General features: G+C 44.6%; 1 protein-coding gene across 1 annotated transcript in view; it reads right to left on the reverse strand.

The window, feature by feature from the left end:
• The window catches only part of LOC126355299 (solute carrier family 22 member 7-like), a 570,778-nt gene that overhangs the window by 62,752 nt on the left and 485,693 nt on the right, over positions 1–22,333 (reverse strand). Inside the window, exons 3-4 of the mRNA XM_050005590.1 lie at positions 17,263–17,493; positions 9,307–9,464 (exon numbers count right to left, since the gene is read on the reverse strand). Of these exons, the coding sequence (XP_049861547.1) occupies positions 9,307–9,464; positions 17,263–17,493 (389 nt within the window). The remainder of the gene's footprint in view (positions 1–9,306; positions 9,465–17,262; positions 17,494–22,333) is intronic.

Below are 22,333 nucleotides of genomic sequence, written 5' to 3' on the forward strand. Positions count from 1 at the left end.
GCCATCATTACCGGGTCATGTGTCCACATTCTTATAAAAGGTATGTATGAACTGATTTATGTGTGATGTTTTACCTCACAAGTCTTGCACATGTAAATATCACTGCGTATTATATCAACATCATATTATAAAATTACTCCCCCCACCACCACCCCCACCCTCTACCCCATGGCGCTACCATTTTGTGAGTACGTACTTGGCTACCACAGGGTCCCAGCCTTTGCAGCAATTATTCAATTTCCCCACCTCTGACTCTCCGTCAGATGGTTTTCTTGGTGAAGACACTTCTTGGACCTGGTTTATGATTTGGGACTCGAGTCTGTACTTCCGACATTTCTTTGCAACTTTTCATTAAATAAATATATGGTCTCCATTGTCGCGTTTGACCTGTCACCAATTTTCAAAATTTTCGAGAAATGCAAATCTTGCAGGGAATATTGACCAATGTGGTGTATGCTCCACCTTTGTGCCTCTCCATCCTACACCCTTCCTTTTAATAATGTAGTACACCCAATACTCAACACAGCAACCATCCCATTGTGGGGGAGGTGTTGTCAAGAAAATGCACTGTGGTACCCCATAACTACGCAGGGATCACATTGTTGTTGCCTGAGGTGAAGACTTGCCATGTATGCCAAGGAGTATGTGCCCATCATGACTGGGCCAGGAGGATTCCAAGCAACTGATTAGTGACCCAGTAGCCATTGCTGTAGCTAGGTGATCCCATTGGTAAAGCCTACGTTCAGTGTGGGAGGCACCATGGCAGATGAGTCACAAATGAAGCAGATGACGTTATCTCCTGCAGGTGGCCATATGGCTCCAGCAGTCTCTGTGGGAGAACGTCCTCGTTTAATGCAGAGAGATGCAACCCTAAAATGTTCCATTATCTGGCTACGCTGTGGGAGAAACAATGGGCTTAGTAGCAAGCAGAGAAATTCTCCGCTATTACTCATTTTGCCCAAGGACTAACAGAGATTCCTTCTTGGCCACGAAACCCTTCTTCTTTGTGGAGAACATAGAATACAACCTGGGGACGTGGCAGAAATCTATAAAATGAAACGTCAGTCAGTTTTTATCGAAGCAACATCTCCCACCGAGTCACAGACGCTGCTCACTTATTACAGGTGATTGTAATTCCCCACATTCCACACACCAGTGTGAATATGGTTCAGGGCATCATATTCCAATGAGACCTCCTCTTGCAATCTGACGATGAGTTACCTGTGAACTTGGAGTGATGCGGTGTACACATTGTCTGTCATGTCCATAGGGGGCCAACGTGCAATAATATCGCTACCAGTGCCTTCACCTTGGCCTTCGAAGGTGATCCATTGCCTTAAAAGGTCGTGGTGATGGTACACCAATGCGATGTGGAACCGAATGTTTTTCCCTCTCGCCCCCCATGTGGTGCTTCAAGTGTTTGATGTTCGGCCACATGCCTTCACATTGCCATGCTAGCCCCACCTGTAGCGACTGTGGACTACTGCTGCATCAAAATGCTCCTTGTGTCCCTCCTTCCCATAAGTGTCACCTATGGAAAGCACCACTCTCCCTGCTCGACAGATTGCATCATTTTCTTGATAGAACAGAAATTATAGGAACATAATACTCTGGCCAAACTAACTTGTCAAACAGGGTAAGTACGAGTGGTCAGTACGTATTACACTGTCATATGCTACAGCTACAACAACGTCGCCACCTTTGACGATGGTACTCCCACCGGTTATGCCTCCTACAGTGGAACCTAAAGGCCGTTCGACTATGTTTGCCTCATGATGGTTGGGGCTATCCTCTTGCTGCATCCCCCACACCGACTTCAGGATCATTGGCTTACCACCTAGTGGGTATATTAGTCTCCACCTCCCAGCTAGGCAAAATAATCATCTTCCTCCAGCTTCTCTCGCCCGGAATACGTCCCTTGGGACATTTCCTTGCAAGATTTCTGCTTTCTATAACCAGACGTCAGCCAGTGGCTGACGAAAAATTAGTTCAAATGGCTCTGAGCGCTGTGGGACTTAACTGCTGTGGTCATCAGTCCTCTAGAACTTTGAACTACTTAAACCTAACTAAACTAAGGGCATCACACGTATCCGTGCCCGAGGCAGGATTTGAACCTGCGACCGAAGTGCCTAGAACCGCCCTGCCACTGGCTGACGAAACCAGAGGCTGCTGGTAGCAGGGCTTTGTCATCGCAAACATTACCTGAAACTGATTCAGTGACGTCACAACACCATCCATATCCTTCAAGGAGAGGAAGATAAGGCGAACTCCACCACGAAGGAGATTCCTGTGTCTCCAATGCCACTAGATCCCATATGTTCCACTCCTGTGGCGGAAACAGCCCCTGAGACCCCAGTCGCACCACACAATGCAACCCAGAACCTAAATATATTGATGCCATAACCTCTCAACCAGTGGTAGCAGGTGGTCCTAGTGCGTAATGTGTCTCACAGTACATTGACAACATTATTCTCCAGTGGAATTGTAGCGGTATTTTCCATCACCTGGCTGTACTATGTCATCTTTTACTCTATTGGCTCTTCGCCTGCCTTCTGGAATGCCCTTCAGTAGACTTGGTTTCCAGTAACTCAGGCTCTGGCCCTTCATGAATACCAGGGACATTGTAAGAATCGTGTTACCTGTGATCAGGTGTCGGAGGGAGTTTGCACATATATTCTGGATACTCTATTTAGCGAATTTGTGCTTTTAGATAGACCTTTTGAGGCTGTGGATGTGGGTAAAGGCATTCCGCCTCCCTCCTAATGATGAAGTGTCTCAGAAAATATTGCTTGCATTCCTTTTTTCAGCTCCCTCACATCTGCTAATCTTAAGTGATGTCATTGCTCGAAAATCCTTAGCGAGGTGGAACAATCGTTGTTGGCCGTAGTAAAGATCTCAGAAACTTAGAGGCTCAACTTCACCTTTTCCGCTTGGATACTACTACCCCTTCACACTTCAGTGTAGCACACAGACCTTTCTCAGTCATTAACATTTCCATCTGCAGCCCTTGTCTTCTTCCATCCATCCACTGGAGAGTCACACTGTAACAGCATGCGTTCTTAGAAATGATAAGTTCACAAAGGTACATGTATCACATTGGAACAACTGAAATGAAATGTTCAAACGTACCTACGTGATGTATTTCAATTCAAAAAATCTTCCTGTTACCAACTGTTCGTCTAAAATTGTGAGCCATATGTTTGTGACAATTACAGCGCCATCTATCACAAAGCGAAAAAATTTATTTACATGCTACACGAATATGTACTAAAAATGGGGGTTCCTACTTTTAAAAAACGCAGTTGATATCCATTTGACCTATGGCAGCCCCATCTAGCGAGCCAACCATAGCGCCATCTGATTTCACCCTTCAAGTATAGACAAGTTTCGTTTTTGCAGTTTTTCGTTTGATGCTTATTTCGTGAGACATTTGGCTCGGTCACTATCAATGGACCAGCCTGTATAGCTCTACAATGATTAATATTTGTTCTTGTAACTGCGTATCTCACACTGGTGGATGTTTTAGAACTGAAATGTATTGTATTCTGAACAAAACACGTAGAGGGTTCTATGAGTGTGACAGAACTACGTTCTGTGTCGTGTCTGTAGCGCTCCTAGTGGATGATTGTTTCAACAACGGTTATAAGTTGAACTCTTCAACCGGTTTACAAAATGTGTGACTACTTGTACCTTTCCATGAGCCGCTGAGAACCAAAGCGGTCTAGGTAAAAAAAAAAAAAAAATAAATAAAAAATTGTTCTGAGATATAATACTCAGTTTAGTGATAATGCATGGAAATTTGTTGCGGTAGGGTGGAGTAACAATAACTCGCAATTGAGACACTTGAGAGCTCCCAACATATTCTTCCTCTCACGCCATAGTGAAGTGTGTTCGCGGAAATTGTGGTATAGCTGAAGTGGCTAGGCCACATGGTCTTGTTGTCCTGCATTTCTTTGCTTGTTTGTTTCCGCTCTAAAATAAAAAGGCATTGTAACAGTGCCAGTAACTGCACTACTGGTTTTTAACATTGCTACACCAAGAAGAAATGCAGACGATAAACGGGTATTCATTATACATATATATTATACTAGACCTGACATGTGATTACATTTTCACGCAATTTGGGTGCATAGATCCTGAGAAATGAGTACCCAGAATAACCACCTCTGGCCGTAATAACGGCCTCCATACGCCTGGGCATTGGGTCAAACACAGCTTGGATGGCATGTACAGGTACAGCAGCCCATGCAGCTTCAACACGATACCACAGTTCATCAGGAGTAGTGACTGGCGCATTGTAACGACCCAGTTGCTCGGCCACCATTGACAGTACGTTTTCAATTGGTGAGAGATCTGGGAAATGTGCTGGCCAGGGCAGCAGTCGAACATTTTCTGTATCCAGAAAGGCCCGTACAGGACCTCCAAATGCGGTCGTGCATTATCCTGCTGAAATGTAGGATTTTGCAGGGATCGAATGAATGTAGAGCCACACATCTGAAATGTAACTTCCACTGTTCAAAGTACCGTCAATGCGAACAAGAGGTGACCGAGACGTGTAACCAATGGCACCCCACACCATCTCGCTGGGTGATACACCAGTATGGCGATGACGAATACACGCTTCCAATGTGCGTTCACTGCGATGTCGCCAAACACGGATGCGACCATCATGATGCTGTAAACAGAACCTGGATGCATCCGAATAAATGTCGTTTGCTATTCGTGCACCCAGGTTCGTCGTTGAGTACACCATCGCAGGCGATCCTGTCTGTGATGCAGCGTCAAGGGTAACCGCAGCCATGGTCTCCGAGCTAATAGCCAGTGCTGCTGACAACGTCGTCGAAGTTCTCGTGCACTTGGTTGTTGTCTTGCAAACGTCCCCATCTGTTGACTCAGAGATCGAGACGTGGCTGCACGATCCGTTACAGCCATGCGGATAAGGTGCCTGTCATCTCCACTGCTAGTGATACGAGGACGTTGGGATCCAGCACGGCGTTCCGTATTACCCTCCTGACCCCACCGATTCCATATTCTGCTAACAGTTATTGGATCTCGACGAACGCTAGCAGCAATGTCGCTATACAATAAACAGCAATCGCGATAGGCTACAATCCGACCTTTATCAAAGTCGGCAACGTGGTGGTACGCAATTCTCCTCCTTGCAAGAGGTATCACAACAACGTTTCATCAGGCAACGCCGGTCAACTGCTGTTTCTGTATGAGAAATCGGTTGGAAACTTTCCTCATGTCAGCACGTTGTAGGTGTCGCCACCGGCGCCAACCTTGTGTGATTGCTCTGAAAAGCAAATCATTTGCATATGACAGCATCTTCTTCCTGTCGGTTAAATTTCGTATCTGTAGCACGTCATCTTCGTGGTGTAGAAATTTTAATGGCCACTAGTGTATCAGCATTGTTTTGTTTCTTTAGATCTGTAATGTCCAGATGCTATTAAGGTAGAAATTATCTTTATAAGGGAACTGTGGACTCCATGTGGAAGTCTAGGTTAAAACCTACAGTAGTCAAGAAGTGATGTTTCATATTAAATGCATAAACGATAATACACATCCGTCTCAGCAACGGCACCGAGGCAAAAAAGGAAAGACATGATGACCTTTCTCCCGTACATCCGTCCGGTGCAACCAACTGACACCTGCAACTTCGGCTTAGGAATCTGAACCTGGACGTGTTGACGCTTTGGCAGAGGAAGATGGTGTTGACGGTGAAATAGAGTAAACGGATACACTGCTGAAGTATTAAGACAGACACAGTAGGTAACATTCTGGTGGTTAATAATGCAATTATTTTAACGGAACTTCTGAGAGAGAAGTGCATAATGGGAGCAACAAGTGCAGACTCACATTAATTGTATGACATTATGTTTATGTTACATAAACAAATTGCAGTTACGGAGATTGAAACACAGCGTATTGCACCTCAGATATTCAGCGCAATCGTAATGTGTGAAAAATTGAATTCTACCACCTTGACTCTCAACCACTCATATCATATCTGCATTTGCGAATAGGATTAAATTTTGGGTGCCGTGTGCATTGGTGACAATGAAAACTTGTGTCGTGCCGGGACTCGAACGCGGGTCTCTCACTTTACGCTGGCGGTCGCCTCGACCGTCTGGGCCACATGAGCGTTATCCCCAATGCACAATGCAGACATTCGCAAATGTGAATATGATTCCACATTTCGTACTGTTGACCACCGCTGCAGTGCGTGTTGCGCCAGACATGCATGCATATTGAAGGACACTGCACAGCACCTTAGAACAACACATGCACTGCAGTTTAGTACTTGTACTTTTATCACGAGTGAAACAATATGTTACCTTAAACTTGGTATCATTATGATGGAAACGGCCTATTTCATGGCTTACATTGATAATTCTGCCAGAAACAAAACAAGCGTGAACAATGCGCTGTTGTAGCCTGATATCGAAAAGTCTGGTCCGCATTGAATGGTTTCATCAACAGAACGTACCAGTGATTGAACATTTCGTGCTACAATTATCTGGGCTGGTGTGAAGGTACTTTCCTTGCAACGCAGGTGCAAGGGCAGTTTCAAAAAGGGCTGAGTGTATTACAGCTTAATTTACGTCCACACACTCGCCAGAAGCGATGATCTGTGTCTGAAGGTTTTTATGTCGTGCCGGGACTCACCTTGCGTGCAAGCACAACAGGGACCATAACGTGAGAAACGAAAGAAGAATCCAAACGGTAGAAGTTCTGACGAGGAGTGGATCGTGTACTGATGTCAGTATGGTAAAGGTACACAGACATTAAGCAGCTACTAAGAAGTAAAAATGTGAACGAGCGGAGAGAAAGGCTATGGTAGCACTAGATGTCGCGGGAAAAAGTAAAGATAGAAGAATGAAATTAATGATGAACAATAATCCACTCGTTTAGAGATAAATCAAGCATGGAGCAGAAATATCATTGATGTGTACAATACACATAAAAACGAATGTAAGAAGCGAGAGTTGAAGAAAACCACTCACACCGACCGGTATCTGAAAGTTACCAGCTACCATCACCCAAAGCAGAAACGCTCTATACTGAGTACAATGGTACATTGTGCGGAGCTCGTTTCAAGAGCTGATAACCAATGGAAGGAGCTCAACCAGGTACGCAACGTATTGAAAGAGAACGGATGCAGTAACAGATTTGGAAAGCCAACTTTCTGGAGAAACATAAGCAAGAAGACACCTGAAGAGAAATGAAAAAGCTTTGATTTTTGCCGTTCTGTGGCTCAGTAACAGGAAATATTTACCGGTTCCTAAAGGGGCTTAAAATCGTTTCGGTCTTCATAGCTTCAGCAAAACTTCGACAGCTCTTGAGGCCTGTGAAAGACGACGAAAGCCACCGGACGCACAACGCCCAACGAGTATATACAATGCCGTCTAGTTGTGGGCTCATTTACGTCGGACACACTGTGCGTACCATTAAACAGCGCCTTATGGAACACCAGAGGTGTTACCGCCTGCGGTATCCTGAGAAATCACCGACAGCGAAAACGGAAAACGTACACTGAATTGAATTCGACGAGATATCTGTTATTAAACAGACAAATAGTTTCTGGGGTAGCGTCATCAAAGACTGACACCCTTAATAAAGACTAAGCTCTGCAGGGGAACACAGCTTGGAACCCAGCTACTGGAACGTTCAAGCGGATTCGCAACGATAAAATCACCATGTACGGCGCCGCAGTGAGTAGCAGTGTTTTCGCAGAAGGTAGCTTGGCCACATAAGGGCAGCAACAGCGTTCACACGACATTCAGTGCCTCGCCAACTACACTCATGCTCATAAATTAAGGATAATTGAGAATTCGGTGCCACACAACGTGGCACTAGACAAAACTGGCGGTAATAGCATAGGTACATATGGAACACACACGACACAGATCTGTAAGTCCACGGTATTGGTGATAAGTTGAGAAAACCGCTCCGAAACACATGTGCTACAAAACGCCACTGTTTCCTGCGCATGTACCCCCACATCAATGTGGGATATGATCACCATACACACGTACACAGGTCGTACAACGGGTTGATATACTCTGGTTCAGGTAGTCTAGCAGCTGCTGGGGTATATCGTCCCATTCTTGCACCAGTGCCTGTCGGAGCTCCTGCAGAGCCCTCTGGGTCTGAAGACGTTTAACAATAGGTCGACCGAGAGGGGGGTTAGGTCTGGAGAACAGGGAGGCCGCTCCATTCGCCTGATATATTCTGTTCCGATGTACTCCTGCACGATGGCAACTCGGTGGCGCCGTGCGTTATCATCCATCATTAGGTATGACACACCATCAAACCACGACCTCCATACAGGTCCGTTTCAAGGACATTAAGGGGTTGGTATCTGATTCCTGGTTCACGCCAGATGAAAACCCGGAGGGAATCACTTTTCAGACTAAACCTGGACGTCCGTGAACATAACCTGGGACCACTGTTCCAGTGACCACGTACTGTGTTCTTGACACCAGGCTTTACGGGCTCTCCTGTGACCAGGGGTCAGGGGAATGCACCTTGCAGGTCTCCGGGCGAATAAACAATGTCTGTTCAGTCGTCTGTAGACTGTGTGTCTGGAGACAGCTGTACCGGTAAGGTGCCGAGCAAGGCTACATGCAGTACTCCGTGGCCGTCTGTGGGCACTGAAGGCGAGATATCGGTCTTCTTTCATGTTGTACACTGTGGACGTCCGTACTGTAGGTCCTGGACACGTTGCCTGACTGCTGGAATAGTTGCCATAATCTTGAGATCACACTTGGTGGCACACAGAGGGACCGTGATACGACCTGCTGTGTTTCACCAGCCTCCAGTCGCCCTAGTACTCTACCCCTCATAACGTCATCAATATGTGCCCTTCGAGCCATTTTCAACACACCATTAGCACGTCTGAACACGTCTGCACACTTACTCGCAGCCCCGTGCTCTGAAATGCACCAACATACCTCTGTGTATGTGGACTGCTGCCAGCGCCACCGAGCGCCGACCGCAGGTCAAATGAACCCGCATGGTCATACCCCGAGGTCATTTAAGGCCGCAAACCGCCCACCAGAGCGTTGTTTCACCATGTATCAGAATTATCCTTAATTTATGAGCATCAGTGCAGTTCTCGGCTCGGAGCTCCTAAACATATGACCACGTGGCCCGGATGGAAGCTCGAGAAACGTTTTCAAGGAAGAAAAGATAGGAGAAGCCCTCTGTCAGAGTAGTTTCCCGTTCCATGAAAAATACTTTTTAAGGTTTTTCTAAACGTCGCTCTCACGATGCTGCAACACTTTGTTTCCCCCTACTCACCTACAGATATCGAACACTCCAGCATGACGCCTGCAGCGCCCCCCACCAGCGACTCCGCCACGACGAACAGCGGGAGCAGAGACGGCGTGTACATCATCGCCACCCTGCTGACGACGTGAATCACCACGCAGGCCAACTGCAGAGGTCGACGTCCGTACCTGCAACCAGCGTATACCCGCTTTCTTCACCAATAATCCATTCCCCAGATTTTTTCTGTAAAATGTGTCAAGACACAAAGTAATTGAAGACATTAGCTGACATCCTTGCCGTAATTATACACTAATGGCCATTAAAATTGCTACACCAAGAAGAAATGCAGATGATAAACGAATATTAATACTAGAACTGACATGTGATTACATTTTCATGCAGTTTGGGTGCATTTATCCTGAGAAATCAGTATCCAGAATAACCACCTTTAGCAGTAATAATGGCCTTGATACGCCTGGGCATTGAGTCAAACAGAACTTGGATGGCGTGTACAGGTACAGTTGCCCATGCAGCTTCAACACGATACCACACTTCATCACGAGTAGTGACTGGCGTATTGTGACGAGCCAGGTTCTCGGCCACCACTGACCAGACGTTTTCAATTGGTGAGAGATCTGGAAAATGTGCTGGCCAGGGCAGCAGTCGAACATTTTCTAAATCCACGAAGGCCCGTACAGGACCTGCAACATGCGGTCGTGGATTATCCTGCTGAAATGTAGGGTTTCGCAGGGATCGAATGAATGTAGAACCACACATCTGAAATGTATCGTCCACTGTTCAAAGTACCGTCAGTGCGAAAAAGAGGTGACCGAGACGTGTAGCCAATGGCACCCAACACTATCTCGCTGGGTGATACGCCAGTATGGCTTCCAAATTGCGTCCACCACGATGTCGCCAAACACGGATGCAACCATCATGATGCTGTAAACAGAACCTGGATTCATCCGAAAAAATGACGTTTGCCATTCGTGCACCCAAGTTCGTCGTTGAGTACACTATCGCAGGCGTTCCTGTCGATGCAGCGTCAAGGGTAACCGCAGCCATGGTCTCCGAGCTGATAGCACATGCTGCTGCAAACCTCGTCGAACTGTTCGTGCAGATGGTTATTGTCTTGCAAACGTCCCCATCTGTTGACTCAGAGATCGAGACGTGGATGTAGGATCCGTTACATCCATGCGGATAAGGTAATTGTCATCTCCACTGCTAGTGATACGAGGCTGTTCGGATCCAGCACAGCGTTCCGTATTACCGTCCTGAACCCACCGATTCCATATTCTGATAACAGTCATTGGATCTCGACCAACGCGAGCAGCAATGTCGCGATACGATGAACCGCAAGCGCGATAGGCTACAATCCGACCTTAATCAAAGTCGGAAACGTGATATTACGCATTTCTTCTCCTTACACGAGGCATCACAACAACGTTTCACCAGGCAACGCCGGTCAACTGCTGTTTGTGTATGAGACCTTCCTCACGTCAGAACGTTGTAGGTGTCGCCACAGGCCCCAACCTTGTGTGAATGCTCTGAAAAGCTAATCATTTGCATATGACAGCATCTTTTACCTGTCGGTTAAATTTCGGGTCTGTAGCATGTCATCTTCGTGGAGTAGCGATTTTAATGGCCAGTAGTGTATATCTGGTGTCTCGTCTTTTGTTTGTTTTGATCCTGCAGCCATTATGAATCAAGACGCAAAGGAATTAAAGACATTAGCTGTCAGGAAGAATTCATTTAAATGAATGGGAAAAGTTGAAAATTTGTGCCTGACCAGGATTCGAACCCCTGTCTCCTTCTTCATTTTTTTTATTATTAAACGCGAAGGTTAATACTGAAAGTTTTGGATCCGGTAGGGTGCGAACCAGGAACACACCACACACTGCTACTTTACAATTCTTGGACAATATTAATTTTTTTCTTTTTTGCTTGTAACTCAAGAAAGAACAGTCACAGGGGCAACTTAAGTCTGGGTGGAGACAAGGTGGGCAAGGGTCGCATGCCGTGGCCTAACCACGATGCCCCCCGCTCCCTCCTCCCCGACTGTCAGATCGCTGGACTATCACATACTTCTGACCTTTTCTTTATTTATCATTTATTTTTATTTATCTGAAATTTTTTGCTACTCTAAAAAGGAAGGAACATGTTGGGACAAAATCTTACTTGGCTTCCAACATTTAAAAAGAAAAAAAAGTATCATTTTTAGTCGTACAGTGCAAAAACTTATTTTTACATTACTTAAACTAAAAAAGTGTAACAGAGCCACAAAAATGAAATAAACTGTGTAAAGATACAACTGAAAGGGGATGGTAATGAGAATTCCACAACGACCGGTTAACTCACCACTTTTTTGTCAATTTTACCACAAACAAGATAACAGGAAAGAAACATTCCAACAGTAAAGGATTTCTACACATCATCCAACTCCTTGACGACTAAAGACGAGATACAGAATATTCGCAAAAAGTGGACGACAGTTTGGCAACCTATCCATTGGGCAGAAACCATATACTGGAAAAAGACACAAGGGTCCGGGTCATAACTGCTCCCCACCACGTAATGAACATAGAGCTCGATATGCCACACAACTGTATTGTTCTCTGTTCTGGGGAACAAGGTTCAATCGGGATGCAGGAGAATGTCAGTGGAGATTGTCGCTTCCGTCCTCCTGGCAAGAAATGCCAATTGTCGGCGGAGCCAACTGCAATAACTGTGTTCGCATGCGACCAACCGGTGACATAAATGTATTTGTTTCATGGCAACAACTGCATCAGTCCAATACGAAAAAGTCGAACATTGATGAAGACAAGGTTATGAACGGCTTGGTACCACGAGAACACAGGAGTAGGCTGACACTGGATGAAACAACCTTCCATTCTGTGTCTGATAATGGGGACTCCACAAAGGAAACGTGATTTGGAAACGTCCAGCGGCCTACTAGCATTTTTACAGAGAGATCATATTGGGTTCAAATGGCTCTGAGCACAATGGGACTCCACATCTGAGATCATCAGTCCCCTATAACTACTTAAACCTAACTAACCTAAGGTCATCATACACATCCATGCCCTAGGCAGGATTCGAACCTGCGACCGTAGCGGTCGCGTGGTTGCAGACTGAAGCGCCTAGAACTGCTCAGCCCTCAAGAAACAGACATAAAAAAAAGTTCACGAATACACCTTAATTTATTATTTATCCTACCATCTTCTATTGGCGGGGTTAAGCTCTTGGGTCGGAGACAGGCAAAAAGGCGAGCTATAAGTCACTGTGAGACGCAAAGACACTTTAAAGTAGTGCGTCGAAGAAGTAAATCAGAAGCCTCATCCCGAACATCAGGGAGGCCAAAACCTCCCTCCAACAGGGGTCGCGCCATAGCCGGATAGCGCACTCGAAAAATACGGTTTCGCCAGATAAACGTGCTAGATAATCGATGTAACTTTCGGGACATCATCGTAGGAAAGGCACAAATTTGGGTAACAAAATAAGATTTACACAACACGTAAGTTTCCAAGGACTGAAAGTTATGAAGTAACGAGAGAGAGCGACGCGAGTGTTTAAGGATCGCTCGTTGAATCAAGTCCGTGACGGATGTCCAGTTTAACCCACCAATCTTCATCGGACAACAATCGATAACAATACCCAACGATCGATTGCGGGCGACCGCAAAAGCCCATGGAATCTCAACCGCGTCAGATCCCCGCACACTGAGTAATCAGTGTCTCCGGTCGTTAACCTGTGCTCTCGTAAGACGACAAAATGCATCCTACAGTCCTTGAGCATCGGTATGTCGTCATGAGAAGGAAGAAGCACCATAAAGCCAACGGCGCATGCGCGAACGTTAAACCATTCGCCCAATAACGACCTGCCATCCAGTCGAGCCGCTATGGGCCTCAAAATGGGTTCCAGAAGAAGCGCGAGTAACGACATAGATAGCGGACTACACCTCGACACACTTCTATGGGGGAGGAGGGGGGGGGGGGGAGAAGGCCGCCGTTCACGTCAGTAGACTCCTGAATGCCAGTAACTAGAGACGTGAACGTCCTTCGTACAGCATCATTAAAATCAACAGCTGTCAACAGTCGCTACAGAAAAACTTGGCTAACCCTGTCACTCACACGATTAAAATTAATGGAAAGTAGACCTCCCGTTAAAGGGACAGAGGAGGCAGTCGAGATCACGACATTCAGCAAGCGAGTACGACCGAGAAGACAGCTTTGATAACACGCGACCACGCCAGCGAGCAAAACCGACAGACGGCTGTTTATCGCCAGTGCGACTATTTTATGGCTAAAATTGAGTAGCGTTCCGTCTTTTTGGTAATTAAAACAATTCTTCCAATCTTAATGGAGGGTGAGATGTAGACCCCTTGCACCATTTCATGCACCATATCCTAACATAAAATTCTTCGGGAAGAACATTCAAACTCGGCAATGTGCGGGAAGGAGAGTGAATTGCAATGTCATGAACGTAATCACGGTGAAAACTGCCAAGAACTCCTCATGGAGAGTTGGCGTAACAACACTATCAAGGAGGAAGTAAAATCAGCAGGCCGTATTCCGTCATATTCCATTCCAGTGTAGAGATCGGAAAAATACCGAGAGAGTTCACGCATTATATCTGGTTGGCATGACCACTCGCTACCACCTACAGAAGGAATGGTACTGAGACACTTCCTTGGAGGTAACGTTCGAAGCCGAATTAGATCATACACAGACGCCAACTCATACTGGAGAACCGAACGTGTCTGGGAAGGCAAACGAAGACCATCTAATTGCAGTATTTTGAGTCACGGGAGTTTCGCCGTCAGGTAACGACATTCGTAACTCTCAGTGGGACGAATGGAGCACAGTCATAAATATCGCGAAGGACAGCATAATACAATTCCCGAGAGTTCCTCATTTCATCCGCTTTAACGTTGCTAAACCGTATGAGAGCAGTGCAAAGCCGAGGTGTGGCAGTAGCAGCCCACCATTCCATAAGCGAGGGCTACCGCACTCGCAAACGGCTTGCTCGCCCCGCACACGGCAGCGATGACGTCATCCAGAGAGGGAACCGCCAGAGATAACATATTTTGCTGCCAAATATGGTGAGAAAGATGTACCCGCTGAGTGACGTGGTTAAGAGTCATTGACACAACACAGTGAAGTTGGCAGGAATTATTTCAACTGACAAATGCTGAATACGTAGTGAAGCAGCCAAATGAAAGGGGTCCAGTCGACTGCTAGAAGTAGCTGTAAAGTATGTAAACTACACTAAAGTCCGATATTTTCAGATCTATATTTCTCTTAGACTCAACGAATTTTTACGTTGTTCACAAATTGCAACACCTTCTAGGATTTTCACACCAAGTAGGGCCATATAAGCGTGGTCTTTTCCAAATGTACGTCCCACCAAAAAGTTTTTCTGGAGTCCAACACTTGATATTTATGACATTTTTATTGCACACAGTTTTCTTATACCCCTGTCAGGATTCTTTACTACGCGATTGCAGTAAAAATAAGTTATATTATAGTTTGTTATCCATATCCTGTGTATCACAATTGTTCATTATAAACATTTATAAAATGTTTGTAACTTCTGGCCTGCTGTTTTACACTGAATATGCTAAACATTCAGTAATTCTATTTTCAACTTTTATTATGTTTGACATGGACTTCAAGTCAATAAGTTGTCCTCACCTAAAGTACGTTTGTACTCCCAAAATGTAGTTCTCATTTCAATGAACAACAGGTCACATATTTCTTTCACTTAAAACTGTGTTGTTAAATACTGTTATGTGCATAACCAATATGTATTGATATATTAGATAATTCATCTGTAACTCGATATCTGCATTCCAGCTAATGTGTTTAAGTGTGTACATATGCAAGTAATTATTTTGTTTAGCAATCACTGTAATTGATTATGAGCAGAATTTTTTGTATATGCTTTGCAAAATGTACACTCGATGGTTGAGCCCTTAATGCCCTTATCGTAAGGTTTACATTGTTTAAATAATGTTACTCATCACTACCACTACTATATACATGTTTTGTCAATATTGATTTAAGCCCAATTTGAGTACAGGCTGGTTACACTGTTGTTATTTACTCCCTCCCCTTCATTATGATACTGGCACTACTGATACGCTAAGCTTCTAGTTACGCACTGTAATGTAACTTCATTTACATATGAAGATTTCCTTTAAATACAGTCGATATATGACAGTAATTGTTTCACTACTATAACCGGGATATAACTGAACACTGAGTGACAGTTCAACCCATTTAAGAGCACCGCATTTTAGCTTGTTTTAATGTTACAGGTGCGATTTTCATTACATTTATGATATAATTGACGTTTGTTTATATACTCATGCATTTCATTACGTATATGCAATGAATATGATACTGTTTAAAATTAGCGTTATAAAATGTTTCCTACCTCGCATTGTAACATCTATCTCATCTTATGCCTGGAGATAGAAACTTCGTTTTCTGTTTACATGAGAAGCTATACCTAATTTGTTCACCAAAGATAGTCTAGTCCTCTACATTACCAACTAACATGTCATCGAGATATTTTTATACCATGCAACAAAAATTTTCGCATAAAGATCTTTGACAAACTTATCAACATTTTTAATAAAGTAAAATTTATGGTTCGGATCTTCTCTTCAGTACTGCTCTGTGTACATTTACTATTTGTGTGTTTGCTTGAAAAGTCCTGTGTCTTAAATTTACATTGATAGCATGGACTACAGCTTTTTAGTAATGACTAATGCAATATGGTGGCTTAAACCATTTTAACCCTGTAAGTATTCATGTTATTTTGCACTTCTTTGTAAGGAACAGTTAACATTTTCTGAATACTACGTACAATTATTTGTATCTTTTTGTAGTATCCATTAATATGGTCCAAGACTGAACCCGGAAGATATTTGGGTTTTTGTAGTATCCATTAATACGGTCCAAGACTGAACCTGAAAGATATTTGGGTTTAATATAAAAGTTCCTGGTGGTTCAATTATGTATTTTATACAAAATTTTTGTAAGTTGAACGATGCACACAACAGTTACTGGATCAACAATATTTTTGTTGTTTTCTACTTAACACTAAAATTCCATCGTATGGTGTACAACAAAAAAACACTTAACTGACGGAGGTCGTCTCCCATTCCAGTGTTGTCATTGATGTAAAGTTCTGCACCTGAATTGCAAATGGGTGATCGAGGATCCCGTGAACAGTTCCCATGCTGTGTGACCGAAATTTTCGTTCCATGACAACGCTGGGGGAGAAGGGGGAGAGGGGGTAGGAGGAGGGAGATTACCTAAATCGGTTAAACGTTCTTCTTTTTTTTCTCTCCACATGACAGAATTTTAGTATTCAGAAATCAGTCATGTAGAAAATAAAAATGTTTTTGATTCAGCAGCTGTTGTGATGCTACTGAAATTTACGAAATACAATTGTGGCTGCTCCACAAGAATTCGAAGAAAAAGTATAGTCAGAGAGTTAAATTTCAGCACTGGCTAGGAAGAAATAACTCCCTGGGGCGCTGTTCTCGCCATGCACGCATTCATAAAACATTTGCGAGGCATCTGGGGGTATTTTTCAGATAAGACCTGCTTCAGCCTGACCTCGCTGAATATTCTTCTCCTTTACTGGAAGTCAATTTCCTTGAAGTATAAGTTCCTCCCTAAATGTGAACTGCATTTCATGGACGTACTGTGCATAATTCCTACCGCCACGTGGTTGCATGAAGAGCTGGCGGCCACTTCTGCTGGTTATTTCTGAGCTTTCAACTCAGAGTGTGCCAGCTCTCCAAGTGGCTCACTGCTCCCCTCAGTCAGATGTAGCACTCTGGTGTACGGGCGACTGCAATGCCACTGCCCATTCTTGTACAGACAGACAGGGATTGTTCATATCCTTTAACACCAAATGGTAACAGAAAATACAAAGGTAATAAGAATAGAATGATTTTTGTTAAATTACATGTCACCCATGTAGCCGAACAGCAGTCCCAGGACTGCTCCAATGTTCTGTGAATAGAACATGACGTCACTGACGATGTGCATGTCGTCGCAGACCCAGTTCATCTCTGACGGCACCGTCTGAGTGTACCACGTGTCGTCGTACTCCCAGCCGTGCTGGCAGGGCACCACGGAAGCACCGTCCAGGGCGCTTCCGTTGTACATCAGGCACTTGCTGAATGTTCCTCCTTCCCTGTGAACATACGTAGAATCTCATTATAATAGCATTCTTCAACAAACTTTGGAAACTATAGCACTGGATACAACTAGTAATCCAGGACAAAATCCAGAAACAGTTTTAGAAATTTGGTTTGCACATTGTTATATTGCCTGACAAAAAAACGAGAAGCAGCTACAGGACACCAGAGAGATTGATCGTTTACTGATGGTCGTTCGCTCCCCTGCGTTTCGTGACGTGCAGTGGATTCACTCTACAGCTGTTTTTTACTGATAGGACTAGAGCAGGACTTCCCAACCTATGGTCCGCGGGCCCCTTACTGGTCCACTGGCTCTTTCTGTGGGGTCCGAGGCAATCTTTCAACAAATCGTGTAAAATAATGAGTAAAATTATTGAATAAAAATGTGAAAATCAAATTCATCACTATATTTTTTTCGTGTGATTCCAAAGCAGCCTTGGCGGTTCCTAAGTGAAAATGTATACACAGTTTAGTGCCGGAGAATGCGGCTTCTCCGAATCGACTGTTTCGCAACAGTACGGGGGTCGTTTGTGCCCCGGCTCAGGGCGCTAGATGCCCTGAAACCTTTGACGCATGCGCGGAGCGAGCTTTGTCGACCAATCACAGCGCTCGCTGGCACGTATGCGGTCCCAGGCATCATTACAATTTAAACTTGCTTCGTCAGTGCACTACCTATTTCATAAATCGAGTTTTGACCAGTTTATTACTTCTAACATGGATCGGTGGCTGAAGTCAGGATCACTGAAGAAGGGTGCAGTTTCTTCATCGCCTTCACAACAAGGGAAGTTTCCAGTTGAAATGAATGAAGAAGGAGGACGACCAAAGAAGACTTTACATACACTTGAACATTTTTTCTTCATATTCCATGAACCCTCCCCCCTCCCCCCCCCCCCCCCCCCCTCACACACACACGACTGTTACGAAACATGCATCCTCCTTACACATTAGTAGCCAAATGTTGAAAGTGAAGAGACCATAAGCGGCAGCTTGACAATAGCGAACGGTTTGGACGTAAACTTCATTGCTCTTGGAGAAAGACAGCTCCATCGTGTGAAATTTCAATTACCAAGTAACTTTAATCAGGCTATAGTGTTTTTAACAAAGTGAGTGTCTGGACACTATGGGAACTCAAATTGGATCGTTAATTTAAAGTTGTTTACATTCATCTCTAAACCAAAGACTATTGATACTTCGAGGGGAGAGGGGTCGTTGGCAACATGGCACTTGCATTAAGAAGCTTTCAGTTCCCATGGGTTTCGCCCTGAAATTTAACGTTACTGTTCTCTTGACTGACTATGGGTCCACCATGGATTTTCGACTGAAGTAGGGGTCCGCCAGCTGAAAAGGTTGGGAAGCCCTGGACTGTAGTGTAAGGAATCTCTTCTGGAAGACACCACTCAGTCCTACTATGTGGACTAAACAGTGAAAGACTTTATGTGGAAAAGGACAGTTACGAATTAAACTACTAGTACGTTACATTTGCCTAATTTTCTGACCAAGTGAAGTACCAAGCATGTTGATGAGATACTCACATGGCCAACGAGATACCCGTATCTCTGACTGACAGAACACACGTTGGGCAAGCTCGGATGTCAACTCTGTCCTCGTGCCAGAATCCACGAGATAAATGGTTCAAATGGCTCTGAGCACTATGGGACTTACCGTCTGAGGTCATCAGCTCCCTAGAACTTAGAACTACTTAAACCTAACTAACCTAAGGACATCACATACATCCATGCCCGAGGGTGGCCAGGAGATAGAGGACGAGTTACAACACATGTAGGTCAGCTTGCCTCGGATACAACGGCAATCGAACCAGTGCAAGCATCCAGGACTGAGTGCGCGCAACGATATACTGATAAATGGGCTAACACTTCCAGGATTTTTGAAAATTTGACTCGGTTTTTTAGTCACTGCAGTAAGTTCACAAAGCCCTCAACTCGTGAATTTTCAAATCGTTTCCTCTTTCCTTTTCAGTGATTCACATCTTTTGTGAGGCAATGAGTGAGAAATGAAGAAGTTGTCTGTTATGGAAAATAAATATTTTTCTACAGGATTAAAACATAATTGAAATGGTGTAAATCCACCTTGTTTCATCCATGACTCAATTGCTACTTTAATATGTTGTTATTTACTTTGCACAAATATGGTCTTAATGAACAAGTTCCTAGAACTGAAAGCGAATGATAATGTAAAAGAGCCGTGGCGCGGCTCTCGGGAGCAAGACGCTATCGATTACTCCTCTGGTTGAGGTTGGCCCTATGTGCGATCGCGAGCGCCTCCTGTCGGAGCGGGTCCTAACGAGGGAGTGAGTGCGAGTACGGGAGTCCGGGGCACACAGCAGGGGAGAACGGACATTGCGGCCGCACTCTGAGGCGACAAGGGAAGAGTTGTTGTGCACGGCCGAGAAGGGAGCGTTGAGCAAGGCGGCAGTCAGCATCACTTTCCGGGGGACAGAGATTTGCGGCAGTCCAGCTAGAAGACACCAGCTCCGGGAGGAGTGCTCCGGTTTGTGGACGTGACGTGGGTCGTATTTGGCGCAGTATAGTTTGCTTCGTACGCATCTGCTGCTCTCTTTATGCCCACGTGTGTTGCTCTGTCCGTATGTGCATTGAAAAGGTTACGCTCCGTCTGGAACAGTGGCTTGTGCTTTACGTTCATTGTACCCTGAATCATTTGTTTTGCAGCAAGCAGCTGTAATTTCAGAGATTTTTATTGGTCGCGATTGCGTTAGCCCGGTGGTGCCTAGTATCCGAGAACAAGACAGCTAACGTGTGACCTGTTGTTTTGGGTTTTGGAGTCCTGTTTGGGGAACCTAGTTATCACGCACACAAATGTATTGCTGCCGAGTGCGCTTAGTCCTAATCTTGTGGAACTGAGCTTTCAGTGACTGGTTCGTCTGCAAGTTCATTAATTTAACCTTTGTGGTGTGTTGTTTTTTTGCTTTCAATGGTGAATTTCTTGTCATTTATTTGTGTATGTTTCGCCGTTAATGATAACTGTGAGTAAGACAGCAAGGTCTTGAAGGGCTTGCGAATCCTGACTGTAATTTGGCAACTGTTTAATTTGATTTCTTGTTTATCGGTCTGGTGAAAACTTATGCCAAGTTTACTAATTTCCGCCTGTGGTCCGGAAGTTGGTTTGAAGGTAAATCCATTGGTAAATCTTTACTGGACCTAACCGTGAACTGACCTTGCGTTGAAATAATGCCTTTTTATATCGTTTCTTATGTGCTATAAATTTTATTGCCGGCCGCGGTGGTCTCACGGTTCTAAGCGCGCAGTCCGGAAACGTGCGACTGCTACGGACGCAGGTTCGAATTCTGCCTCGGGTATGAATGTGTGTGATGTCCTTAGGTTAGTTAGTTTTAAGTAGTTCTAAGTTCTAGGGGTCTAATAACAACAGCAGTTGAGTCCCATAGTGCTCAGAGCCATTTTTTTTTATAAATTGTATTACCATAGACAAGGAGACAGGGCACATTGTGTGGTCGAGGGGTAGGCACAGTTGCTGCTTTGCGCGTGGCGTCTCGTCGCTCGCTATCATTTCCCGCGTTAGTTCGGGCGGCGTGAGATTTGTTTGCTCGTGGTTGTGTGGCCGCTAGTGAGCTGTGCGTGCTCCCGCTTCAGGGTGCGCCGTGTTTCGTAAGGCGTACGCCGACTTTGTCACTGTTACTCCTGTGCTGCTGTCGGTCGCTTACCGAAACGTTAGTCTGTTTTAGCACGATGTCGGTTGATGACCAGCGTCGGGGCGGTCGTCCGCTCTGAGTGGCTTCGGTCGCTTGGACTTGGCAGTTAGCCGGCCGCGGTGGTCTCGCGGTTCTAGGCGCGCAGTCCGGAACCGTGTGACTGCTACGGTCGCAGGTTCGAATCCTGCCTCGGGCATGGATGTGTGTGATGTCCTTAGGTTAGTTAGGTTTAAGTAGTTCTAAGTTCTAGGGGACTAATGACCACAGCAGTTGAGTCCCAGAGTGCTCAGAGCAATTTGAACCAAACAAACAAACTTGGCAGTTAGCTTCTGGTTAAACAGATCAAACTTGTTTATTTGCTGTAAATTCCTACGTAGTTTGTGAGAAATGTTGTAACTCATATCTTCATGATTTTACACAATTCAAGCATTTTGGTAAGGCATTTTCCTATCTATGTTTCATTTAAATGAGATTTCTTTATTGGGGTTATTCACCTCTTTAAGCTTAATATAAAATATGTGACTTAGCTTTCATAATTTTACTTAATTTAAGCATTCTTGTAAAGCAGTCCTTTACCTACGTTTTATTGATTGCTAATTCTTTATTGGGGTTATTCACTGGTTGAAGGTTAATATATGTTTGTAATCAAGTTTATGTCCTTGCTTAATGGAGATTTGTTAAGAGCCTTTATTGCTGGAAATCATTAAAGCTTGGGTGGTTGTAATTGTGAATAGTGTTGTCTATGTTGTGGGCTACCCTTCCACAGCCAAGCTGTCCTATCTGCCAGTACAGTGAAGACTGTAAGCGAGTGACAATGTGTCAAATGTGAAAATGTTGTAATCCTTACTGAAAGACGGGGAGTAAAGATTGCCTTCAAAACAATTACCGGTATTCAAATTCATTGCCTTTCAAGTCACCACTAACTCTCTCCTGAACCAGAAATGAAACGTGGAAACACATTTTAAAATGTTTAATTTCTAATGTATTTTCAAAAATAGGAAATTACACATACAGAAATATGTTGGGTTTTTAACGATACGTCAGTGAGATCCAGTGAATACCATTACCATTTTGGTTCATGTGGTGAAGCGGAGCCTGTGATCCGGGGCAAAAGGTTGGAATCAAACAACAAGAGGAGTGGAAACAGGACG

The sequence above is a fragment of the Schistocerca gregaria genome, chromosome 3 (assembly GCF_023897955.1).
Source record: "Schistocerca gregaria isolate iqSchGreg1 chromosome 3, iqSchGreg1.2, whole genome shotgun sequence".
In the NCBI taxonomy this organism is placed as follows: domain Eukaryota; kingdom Metazoa; phylum Arthropoda; class Insecta; order Orthoptera; family Acrididae; genus Schistocerca; species Schistocerca gregaria.